The following is an 11,566-nucleotide window of genomic DNA, read 5'->3' as shown; positions in this document are numbered from 1 at the left end:
ACAAAACTTCCCTATATATTTCGGAAAATTTAAATCTATTTGTAAATATATGGCGTTTTGACTGATCATGCATATATTGACTCATAAGAATTACTGCGAAGGCAATATCTTTGTCTGAAGTGTGAGAGGTAGATTAACTTTCCTACTAGCTGTTGATATCTTTCTTTTCTAATTGAATTATCATAGTTTTTATTTTTATTTTAATATTAAAAAATGGTCTAATTTAACGAAAACTAAATAGTACTTGGAAGAGAGTAGGGGATGACTGAACAAATTTGGTGTAAAATGGGTTACTTTAGGAGAGAAGATAGGTCGGAAATGCTTACCATTTCTCACTCAATCCAAATTGGAAGATTTTTAAGAAGAAAAAATAAATTATGACAGGTAAAATTTAATTTATTTTAAAAGGAATGATACATAATAAAATATCATAAAAATTATAAACTAAAATGAGAATAATAATGGTTCAAATAAATATTCTTTTTTCTCTTCTAAAAGGTTCAAATAAATATTATCATTTTCTCATTCCTTCATCTTATACCAAACACAATTAGCCTTCTATAATTTCATTTTTTAAATTACTTTTCCAATCGTCTTTCCCTCTTAACAAATACGATAATTATTTGTTATTTTTCAATACATAATATAAAACATTTTACTAAAGTTATCTAACTTATTATACGTTTCACAATTTTAAAAGAATCGTGCTTAAACCCCTCAGAATGATGAAAATGTTGGCGTGGAATAAGCTTGGTGTACAAGTAGAACGCCACACAAGCAATTATGGGTCCAGCCCAAAACACCCAATGGCCATACCAGAGGTGGCCACCACGTACAACAGCCGCACCCAAGCACCTAGCTGGGTTCATTCCAGCCCCAGCATAGCCCTTAGCACCAGTCACTGTTGTCGAGATAAAAACAAGCAGACCCACCACCAGCCCAATAATCGTAAAGACTACTACTTTTCCAAGGGCTTGGGCTTGACGATGATCAAAGGCCATCCATACCGAGGCCCAAAGAAACACAAAGGAGCAAAAGATCTCTAGCCATAGACCTTGGGCCATCCCTAAGCCCACCACAATGGGCCCATTGGGCCCTGGTGCAACGACTGTGAGGGTGCAACCACCTAAAGAGAACGTTTCTTCAATGGTGCTATTGACCACAGCTTTGAGTGCTAGTGCACCTAGCACGGCTCCAACACACTGAGCTAAAATGTAGATGGTTGCACGTGAGAAGGAGATAATGCCGACAAGTGCGGCAGAGAATGTGATGATGGGGTTAATGTGGCCGCCGGAGACAGGGTGGGTGGCAAGGAGGAGAATTGTGACAATTACGGCGATTAGGATTGCCATGACAAGAGTTGGTGAGCTTGCTTTGGACTCAAATGAAGATATCACGATGGTGTCAAGTGCAAACACCAGCAAAGCGGTGCCTACAACCTCAGCCAATGATGCTCTCCAAACCTATTATAAATCAACACACACAAATCAAAATCACACCAATCAACATAGTTGAAGCCTAATACAAAATATAACATTGTCTAATTATATATATAATAAAAAATTTCAAAATTGTAAGTTTTTTTTGTATAAAGAACATATATTTTTTTATAATTTTGTGGCGCTTTCTATTGGGGTTATTAGCATAAACCAGCATATACTCAAGATCGAGTCGGTGACTAATGTAAAACAAGACTAGTAAAAAAAATTACACACATAACAAAATTAGAGTGAATTTTTTAGTGATGATGAGCATATTATTAAAAATATTATTTTTTAGTAAATGCCAAAAAATAATTTCTCTTCTATATAAAAAGTGTGTAGATAACAAACTTTTTTTGTTTTAATATTTTTTTTCATTAACTTTAACGGAATATTCTTATATTTAATGGTAGATTGTAAACATGACTTAAACTTAAATAAAATTTAATAAATAAATAATTAAAAAAATTAAAATATGATATTTTTGAGATATTAACTTAAAATTAAATAAATAAATAATTAAACAAATTCAAATAGGATATTTTTGAGATATTTTATAATGATAATTATTTAAAAATAATAAAACCATACGTTTTATAACTTAAATAAAATTTAATTAAACTTAAATTTAAACTTCACTATTAGAATAATATCATATTAAACATATAATATAATATAATCTACTATATCAATTAATTTTAAAATCCACGTATAATATTAATATTATATTAAACATATAATATATAATCTCTTGTTGTCACTATTAAATTCAAAAACTAGAACAAATATAAACTTAAACAAAAATTAATTAATTAATGAAAATAATTGATGCATGTATACTACTCTATTATTGATATAAATATTTATATATACTATAGAATTATAATTCATTCTATTATATATATATATATTTAAAAAAGTGAACAAATTTTTATTAAAATTATAGATAATATTTTTCTCTAATTTTTTAAATACATTTATATCATACATTATATTAAATATCTTTTATTTATTTCGATGATATTTTTTATTTATTTAAAATTTATATGATAATTAAAAAATATAATACAAATAAATACATATTTGAATACACTTGTTTACAATTTTAAAATTAAGCAAACATGCATTGTACGTTGCTTTTACCTAGTATATATATATATATTCTATATAAAAAGTGTGTAAATAACAATTTTTTTTTTGTTTTAACGATTTGTTTTGTTAACTTTAACGAAATATTCTAAATATTTAACGAAATATACTTTTAAAACTAACTAAAAATATATATTTATTAATAAGATTAATATAAATTCAAATCTTATAAAATAACACTATTATATTAATATTTAATATAAGACAAAAAATATATAATAATTATATTAATATAAATTCAAATGTTATAAAATATCATTATTATAATAATATATAATACAAGACTAGATATTTAATAATTATATTAATATAAATTTAAATGTTATAAAATATTATTATGATAATAATATATAATCCTATTTTTTTACTAATTATATTAATATGAATTCAAATATTATAAAATATTATTATTATAATAATATTTAATACAAAACTAAATATTTAATACTTGTATTAATATAAATTTAAATATTATAAAATATCATTATAATAATATACAATAGATCATCTTTATTTTTTATTAAAAAAATTATCATTTATGTTTAAAAATGTTATCATATTATATATATACTAGATACAAGTAACGTGCAATGCACATTTTCTTAGTTTTATTTATAGAATTTATTAATTATTTTTATTAAATTTATATTAATGTCATATATATTTTAAATAAATATTATATTTTAATTAAATAATTTATTTATTTTTTGTTTAAGTTTATGTTTGTTCTAGTTTTTGAATTTGAGAGTGACAACAACAAGAGATTATATATTATATGTTTAATGTAATATTAAATATTATATGTGGATTTTAAATTTAAGTTTCTTGCTAGTTTTTTAAAAAAAGTAATTTGTTGCTAATTGATAGTAGATTATATTATATGTTTAATATGATTTATTATAATAAGTGAGTTTAAGTTTAATTAAATTTTATTTAAGTTATAAAACATATAATTTTATTATTTTTAAATAATTATCATTGTAAAATATTTTTAAAATATCCTATTTTATTTTTTTAATTATTTATTATTTTAAAATAATTATCATTGTAAAATATCTCAAAAATATTCTATTTTAATATGTTTACTTATTTATTACTTTTAAATAATTATCATTGTAAAATATCTCAAAAATATCATATTGTAATTTTTGAGATAATTTAATTTATTTTATTTTATTTAAGTTTAAGTGATGTTTACAAACTACGGTTAAATATAAGAATATTCTGTTAAAGTTAACATTAAAAAAATAAAAAACCATTAAAAACAAGAATTTCCGTTATCTACACACTTATTATATTTTGGTTTAATTTTTAATTTAATAGGTCTATGTCATTCTTTTATGAGTTTATACCTTTTTTAACCCTGTGTTTTGTCTCATTATCTGTTTGGATCATGTATTTTGATAAATTACTTTTTGGACCCTATGTTTTGTAACATGGTTAATAGAACCATAAACCCGATTTTGGGTAATGTTTTCTCAACTAAAATCACAAATAATTTGCCAAACTAACAATTCAGAACAAAAATAAAATCATTTTGCTTAAAAACTGTGTTGTTATATTCAATTTTTTCTTCATCAAAATTGAGTTTAGGGTTTTATTTTAACCATTTTACAAAACATAGGGTCCAAAAAGTAATTTGTCAAAACACAGGATTCAAACAGGTAATGAGACAAAATATAAGGTCTGAAAATGTATAAACCCTTCTTTTATATATAATATTATTTATTTATTTAAAATTTATATGACAATAATATATATAATGAATAGATTCTATAAATAAAATTAAACAAATGAATATTGTTTGTATTTAGTACATTTATAAATTTGTAAAAAAAATATATTGATAAAAAGGACCACAATCCCCACCTGTTCCCTCTTGGCTAAGAAAAAAAAAATCCTACGAGGGTCTAAAGAATACAATCTTAACATTTCATCTATGAGCAAAATATATGTCCATATTTTATATTATGATCCTTGAGGCAAGATGAAGATGAAGATCATACTTTTACATGACTCGATAGACCATTTCATATCATAAATTCATAAAATTAATGTTTAAAAACAAAAAACTTGAACTGACCTCCAAGGAGACAAACTCGTTTAAACCCAATAGACCACTAAGGGTGGTAGGGTTGGACTGCTTCTTACTTTCCTCATCAACATTCCATGACTGTTCTGGTCTGTAAGAAAGATCATATAAAAAGTGTTAATCATCAGTACATGGAATATATATATGTGTGATTAAATAAGTATGTATAACATAAGTTTGTGGTATACTTTTGTGTGGAGAAAGGTTGAACTCTTCTGCCAGAGCCAGTGTAGACATTCTCTTCATCATCCATAACCATTGCCACATTTCCGGCCATTGAAGTTACCACTTTGCTTTCTCTATACCTTGTAATAAAGCTTATGTGAATATGTGTGTCTATAGATATAGTCCTTATATATAAATTGATCGTGGCTAGAGAGTGGTCACTGAATTTAATTTCAACTGTACATCTCAATTCAAAATAAATATATATATGGGCCAATCACTGTTTTAATTATTTGGCTATGCAATATCCAAACATCACATCGTTGAAAGTTGCATATCTTTTTTTTATTTATATATTTATTCATAGAATTATTGAGTTTATAAAGCCATCTCTTGATTATAGTGACGTTCGAATGATGCAAGGAGCATATAGCCTTAAAAATACAGCTTTGAAACATTTAATATAGCTATTTCTATTTAGATCTTGATAAACATATCAATACTACACACAATTATTAAATTAATATTCAACATACTTCTGTCAAGTTGATCAACCGTCAAGTTTGATCAAATGATAGATTATTTTATAGGTAATTGACCAAAGTAGACATTTTTTCATATTTTTTTCTATATTTTTTTGCAAAATGACTTTTTAGACAATGTATCGAGTATTTTCGACAAAGTAATAAATATTTTTGATAAAGTATCAAGTGTATCTAAAATGTCATTTTGCCTAATCAGACTTCTATTTTCGTTTACTGATACCAAGCTAGTCCCAAGAAACCATAATCAAGTACTTAGTTTTTAATAACTCAAAAATCCATTCACAAAGAGCTCTCGTCAGCACATTGTTATTTGTTACTCTCACATTAATTATCTCTACACAAGATTTATTTGCAGAGATTTAAAATAAATCTGCCCAGTTATTATATATATTGATTAATATAAGAAAATATAGATCGCAAATTGAATGGTTGAATGTGTGAGTGTGTGGTTCTAGTCCCAATTCTATCAAAACAATATTATCTGAACACATAAAATTTACACAAATGATATGAATAATTTTTATTAAATTTTTTCGTGAGTTGACTGTTTGAGCTAAGATATTAAGACTTATCTCCCTCCAGTAATGGCAAGGAAGTCAGAAATATTAAATGGACCGGATAACATGATATCCATCATACTCATGAAACTATCTCCAAGTTGATTGAAGACAAGTTGGCCCATTCAAATATGATATGTAGTAATGAAAGTCAGCATCTTCAATCTGGGATTCCCACTTTGTTGTAAAGGACTACTGAACTAGTCTATCAGTCCAAAATTAAAATTTCCCAACTGCAAAACTTCAATGTGAATTGAATTAGTTGAGAATTTGGGCACTTCAATTATTATAGTTCAGTTTTTCTTTCTTGGGTTTTCAACTATTTGGCCTCCCAATTATTCCATCTAAGATAACATAGAACAGTGCCAGACACAACACAGTATGAGAAATGTAATGTTACTTAGATTATTAACAGATACTTGATATGAATTAGACTAGGAAAAACAACATATTCTTGAATCATAGGATGTGTCGATGAGAAGAGACCAAAGTCTTAAAATTTTGGCACTACTGTGTTTGTCTCATATACTTGTGAAGCATATATTGGCCGTTTGTTTCCCCAGAAAACATGGGAAAGAAAATTAACTGTCTTCTCCAAAGAAGATTTGACTGGTTTGAGGTTAAGCACGCGGCTGTTATGCACTGTTCCCAGCTATCAATTTTCAAGTAATAACTTATAAAAGCAATTGTTTAAGTTATCTTTTTTAAATATGAATAATCAATTTGAGAGTTTTTCTTCCATTTGGTTATACTAAAGATGTTGAATAAGACAAAGGGTGATTTCAAACATATTCTGTATGTATCCATTTTGTGTGGCATCATATGATTATTCAGACTAAGTCACCAAAGAATCTGGTCATTTGGATTGGTCTGCTCTTATCCTATTGATATTTCCAATGATTCTTGTTTGATTCGAGGATGTCAATGATGATTTAATAAGCATAACTTGGTTTCTCTAGAGTGATACAGATTATCATTTCTTGTTAATGAAGTCCATTAGTAAAAAAAAATAACAAGGTTTGCCTCCTCCTACTATAAGTAATAATTTTCTTGACTCAGCTCATCTCCAACAAAAATGGCAGCTGCCCTTTCTCTTGTGTGGTCTTTTAAACTGATGTCAGTAGTGTTACTTGCAATTTGCAGCTTATCAGGCACCATACTTTTCCTAATATTTTCTTTCATTTCTATTGTCCCTGGAAAATCGATGATGCTTTTTGGTCTTAGCTAAGTTTATGTGTTTTTTCTATGCTTTGTAGATTGCTATGATCCAATGGATCCTAATGGAAACATTACTGTCACTTTTGACATTCTCCAATGGACCTCAAATCCAGATGGTTATCTGGTTAGTACAAAGAACAACAGTGAAAACCTTATCCAAAACAAGTAATCTTTTTAAGACTCGGTAATTTTGTGTTGCAGGCAAGGGTGACTATCCAAAACTACTATCAGTATCGCCATGTGGACAAGCCTGGTTGGAATATAGGCTGGACATGGGCAAATAATGAAGTGATTTGGTCAATGAAAGGTGCCTTTGCCACAGATATGGGGAACTGCTCTTCCTTCAAGTCCCAAACACCACACTCCTGCAAGAAAGACCCTGTCATAGCTGACCTTTTGCTAGAACAAGCTTCGCCAGAAAACATGACTGCAGGCTGCTGTAGAGGCGGCACTCTCTACCCTCGAACCATTAGCCCTTCAAACTCATTCTCTTCCTTTGAAGTTCTAGTTGGCACTCCGGAAGGGCATGCTTCTTCTGCACATGCACCTAAGAATCTTACCTTATTGGCACCAGGTCCTGGCTACACTTGTGGCCCCCTTTCGGATGTTGATCCCACAGTTTCTTCAGATATTGGAGGCAGAAGACATGTCCAAGTTTATAGTAAGTACTTCATACCAAATGCAACGTTACAAAAAATCCAAAAAGGGTAGTTCAAATAGCCAGGCATGTGGTTTGAGTTCCACGTAGCAATTGTTAGTGTTCTGGTCCTGAGATATAGTAGAACTAGCCTAGTTTAAGACAAAAAAAAGGAATGTTACAAAAGGCTTCATTATAATATGAAAATTTCTAAATCCTTTTTTATATTATGGCTCACAGGAACATGGGAATCAACTTGCACTTACTCAAGCTTTTTGGCCAACAAAGCACCAATGTGTTGTGTTTCACTTTCTACATTTTACAATCCCATTATCACAGCATGCCCTACTTGTAGCTGTGGATGTAGAGAGGCTGACAAAAGTACTGATTCTTGCATGAGCATGAGGTTGGTTGGTCACTTTTATGGATATTAACTCCATGTATAGCTTATTCATTCTAGTTTAATAAAAGTTTCCTTTCTTCTCATAAAGCATTTCTTTTATGTCATGATAACAGAGAAGGAGCCCAACTATCAAGTTCAAGTTCAGCAGATAACATGGACATAGTAAAATGCAGTGATCATATGTGCCCTGTTAGAGTTCATTGGCATGTTAAAAACAATTACATGAATTATTGGAAGGTAAAGCTTACAGTTTCAAACTACAACTATCAAAGAAACTACACAGATTGGAATGTACTAGTTCAGCATCCAAATCTCATGCTATTGGAAAAAGCATATAGTTTCAACAGTACTTTGCTTCCAGCAGTTGGATTGGGAGGTACTTCTTAGTTCTTACGAGCATTGAAATCGTCAAACAACTAGTAATTTGTGAAAATGAAAATAGACATTTTTTTTATTGTTTCTTTGTAGAATATCATTCTTTTGATTATTTGTTTGTAAAGTAGTATTTGTGACAGGATGTCGAGTGTGTTTTGACTAAGTTGTCGAGTATGTCCGGAAGAAAATACCACTTTGCAAAATAACACTCCTTTAATAAAAAAATCAAAGAATTATAAAATAAAAAATCATTGTGCAAAACGAAATTAAAGTATATTAGTTTAGTTCATTCAAATGAATATTCTTGTTAATTATAACATGTTTCAATTCAAGCATTGTAATTAGGTTTTTGATGTTGCAGATGAGGTGGGCCTGTTTTGGGGACTAAAGTACTACAATGAGTTGTTGTTGAATGCTGATGAGGACAAAGTGGGCTCAGTGAGTACAGAGATTCTATTGAGAAAAGACTTTGAATCATTTACATTAAGAAATGGATGGGCTTTCCCAAGAAGAATATATTTCAATGGTGAGGACTGTCAAATGCCTCCACCAGATGACTTCCCAATATTACCAAATGGTAGCTCCAAACAGAAACCATTTCACTCTTTGGTCCTTGCTTTGATTATTTTTTCTTTCAAGACACTTCTTTAATGAATAACTAACCATAAACAAGCCTCTCTTTTTTCTTTTTTCTTTCTGTTTTTGGGATATTCTTGATCTCTTGGTTCCTCCTGTACAGTTTGTAACTCATTTGAATTAGACCAACTTCTGATCTTTTTTATTGATAGGTGAACTGGTGAACATGTACTTATTATGCACAGAAATTAAACTAGTCACAAAAAACCAAATTGCACAAGACAAATACCAAAAGATATATTCTTGGCATATTCATGTCACTATTTACTTTATCAAGTAAAAAAAGAAGGGAAAAAAAATTATTTTCTTTATCAAACAGTTACCATGGAGCTTGATTTTTGTTAAAATATAATAAATAATTCAAGATATTTATAAATATTTTCCACATAATTATATATCTACCTAATGCGGAAGAATTTAGAGAATGAAAAATCTGATTGTATTATTAAAAAAATGAATTAATACAGGTAAGAGAACCTATGATATATATAGGTTCTAAACTATCTTGAAAACAAGAAGAGAAAAACAACCTAAAACTAAAGAGTTTTAATAGAATCTGTTACAACTAAATAACAAAAATAAAGCTAACTAACTATCTAAACAAAGTAAAGAGATAATGTACAAAAGAAGATTAACAGAGTTAACCGAGTAATCCTAATAACTCCCTTAATATGGATTGTGGATATCATGCACAGTCATCTTAGAAATATGAGAATGAAGAGTGGTGGATGGTAAAGCTTTAGTGAAAGCATCAGCTAGTTGATGTTGCTGCTCACTGAGATAAGTCAGATGGATGAAGCTTTAATCTTGTCTCGTATGAAATGATAGACCAACTCTATATGCTTAGTGCGTTCATGAAAGGTTGGATTATAAGATATGTGCATGGCAGAATTGTTATCACAGTAGATGAACGCTGGAGAAGATTGGGGAATGTGGAGAGCTTTGAGCAGATATTGGAGCCAAGTAAGCTCACTTGCAGTTGCTGCCAAAGCACGATACTCAGCTTCAGCGGAGCTTTTGGAGATGGTAGGTTACTTCTTGGAGTGCCAAGAGATGAGAAAATCACCCAAAAATACACATAAACTGGTAGTGGACCGCCTAGCCATTGGACATGAAGCCCAGTTCGAATCAGAAAATGCTCGCAACTATAGAGAAGAAGTGGAAGGATAGAGTAGCCCTTGTCCCGATTTAGCTTTAAGATAACGAAGAAGGTGATGTACTGCTTGTAGGTGGGATGTCCGAGGTGAACCCATGAACTGACTAAGACAGTGAACCGAGTAAGTTATGTCTGGGCGAGACAAAGTGAGGTAGAGCAACCTGCTAATAAGTCTCTTGTACTGTGAAGGGTCAGGCAGAGGAATACCATCAGTATTGTTTAATTTGAGTCATGGATCCATGGGAGTGGCGGCTAGTTTGCTCCCTAAATAACCAGTATCATGGAGGAGCTGGAGAGTGTATTGTCATTGAGTGAGAAAAAGGCCAGCAGAGGAACGAGCAATTTCAAAATCAAGAAAATACTTGAGTGTCCCCAAGGCTTTGAGTTGAAACTTGCTGCTGAGAGAATGTTACAGCTGGTGTAAAATGGAGAGGTTGGGCCCCGTGATGATGATATCGTCTACGTAAACTAGTAAAGCAATGAAAGTGTCCTCATGTCCTTTTGTAAAGAGGGTATAGTCAACCTGAGTTATTGAAAACCTTCAGAGATGAGAGTTTCGGTCAACTTTGTATACCATGGTCGAGAAGCTTGGCGAAGACCATAGAGCGATTTGTGTAGTTTAAAAACAAGTGGAGGATTTGTAGAAGAAGAACCAGAAGTTAGTAAACCGGGTGGAATAGACATGTAGATCTCTTCATGAAGATCACCATTCAAAAAGGCATTATTAATGTCTAGTTGAATGGTGTGCCACTGCTTAATAGCTAAAATGGCTAATAAAAATTTTAAAGTAACCATTTTTGTAACAGGGGAAAAAGTGTAATGCCCCAAATTTCCTAATAAGGTTTAGGACCTTGATTAGGAGGCCGGGAGGGCCATAATTGAATTATTATGATATTTTATGATTATATGCATGTTTATGTGAATTATATTATTATATGATGGTGAATGCATGCATATGGGCTCATATTTTAATTGCAAGGGCATTTTGGTAATTTGGCCGTTGGGGGGCGTGATTGTGTAATTTCATGCATATGGGTGAATTATAATTTTACCACATTATATGTGGATTGGTTCGAGCCATTCAGCATGACGACAATCATGAGATGTAAGTGTTCGGTCTAGTCATAACGGGTTTAAGTTCGGGGCTCGGGG

The 11,566-nt window shown here is 30.2% G+C and overlaps 2 protein-coding genes across 2 annotated transcripts; one reads left to right on the top strand and one right to left on the bottom strand.

Annotated features, from left to right (window-relative positions):
- Positions 1–465: 465 nt before the first annotated feature.
- On the bottom strand, positions 466–5,065 carry LOC133788791 (uncharacterized). The gene is made up of 3 exons (XM_062226395.1): positions 4,911–5,065; positions 4,714–4,813; positions 466–1,463 (listed from the first exon to the last, which is right to left on the bottom strand). The coding sequence occupies exons 1-3, from the start codon at positions 4,997–4,999 to the stop codon at positions 669–671; spliced, it is 984 nt and encodes a 327-aa protein (XP_062082379.1). The 5' UTR covers positions 5,000–5,065; the 3' UTR covers positions 466–668.
- Positions 5,066–7,064: 1,999 nt separating this feature from the next.
- On the top strand, positions 7,065–9,401 carry LOC133795165 (COBRA-like protein 1). Its single transcript, XM_062232640.1, has 6 exons — positions 7,065–7,140; positions 7,246–7,331; positions 7,409–7,868; positions 8,085–8,250; positions 8,361–8,623; positions 8,984–9,401. The coding sequence occupies exons 1-6, from the start codon at positions 7,065–7,067 to the stop codon at positions 9,271–9,273; spliced, it is 1,341 nt and encodes a 446-aa protein (XP_062088624.1). The 3' UTR covers positions 9,274–9,401.
- Positions 9,402–11,566: the final 2,165 nt, after the last annotated feature.

Source organism: Humulus lupulus, chromosome 1, assembly GCF_963169125.1.
Source record: "Humulus lupulus chromosome 1, drHumLupu1.1, whole genome shotgun sequence".
In the NCBI taxonomy this organism is placed as follows: Eukaryota; Viridiplantae; Streptophyta; class Magnoliopsida; order Rosales; family Cannabaceae; genus Humulus; species Humulus lupulus.
This window is presented reverse-complemented; position numbering and strand designations above follow the sequence as displayed.

What these genes read in the sequence shown, in the direction of transcription:
- LOC133788791 (XM_062226395.1), bottom strand. Translation starts at nt 4,999, where the DNA reads ATGGCCGGAAATGTGGCAATGGTTATGGATGATGAAGAGAATGTCTAC. An exon ending in CAACCTTTCTCCACACAAAA is followed by an intron (nt 4,814 to 4,910) that starts GTATACCACAAA and finishes TCTTTCTTACAG; the next exon opens with ACCAGAACAGTCATGGAATG. An exon ending in ACGAGTTTGTCTCCTTGGAG is followed by an intron (nt 1,464 to 4,713) that starts GTCAGTTCAAGT and finishes GATTTATAATAG; the next exon opens with GTTTGGAGAGCATCATTGGC.
- LOC133795165 (XM_062232640.1), top strand. Translation starts at nt 7,065, where the DNA reads ATGGCAGCTGCCCTTTCTCTTGTGTGGTCTTTTAAACTGATGTCAGTA. An exon ending in CAAATCCAGATGGTTATCTG is followed by an intron (nt 7,332 to 7,408) that starts GTTAGTACAAAG and finishes TTTGTGTTGCAG; the next exon opens with GCAAGGGTGACTATCCAAAA. An exon ending in GATTCTTGCATGAGCATGAG is followed by an intron (nt 8,251 to 8,360) that starts GTTGGTTGGTCA and finishes TCATGATAACAG; the next exon opens with AGAAGGAGCCCAACTATCAA.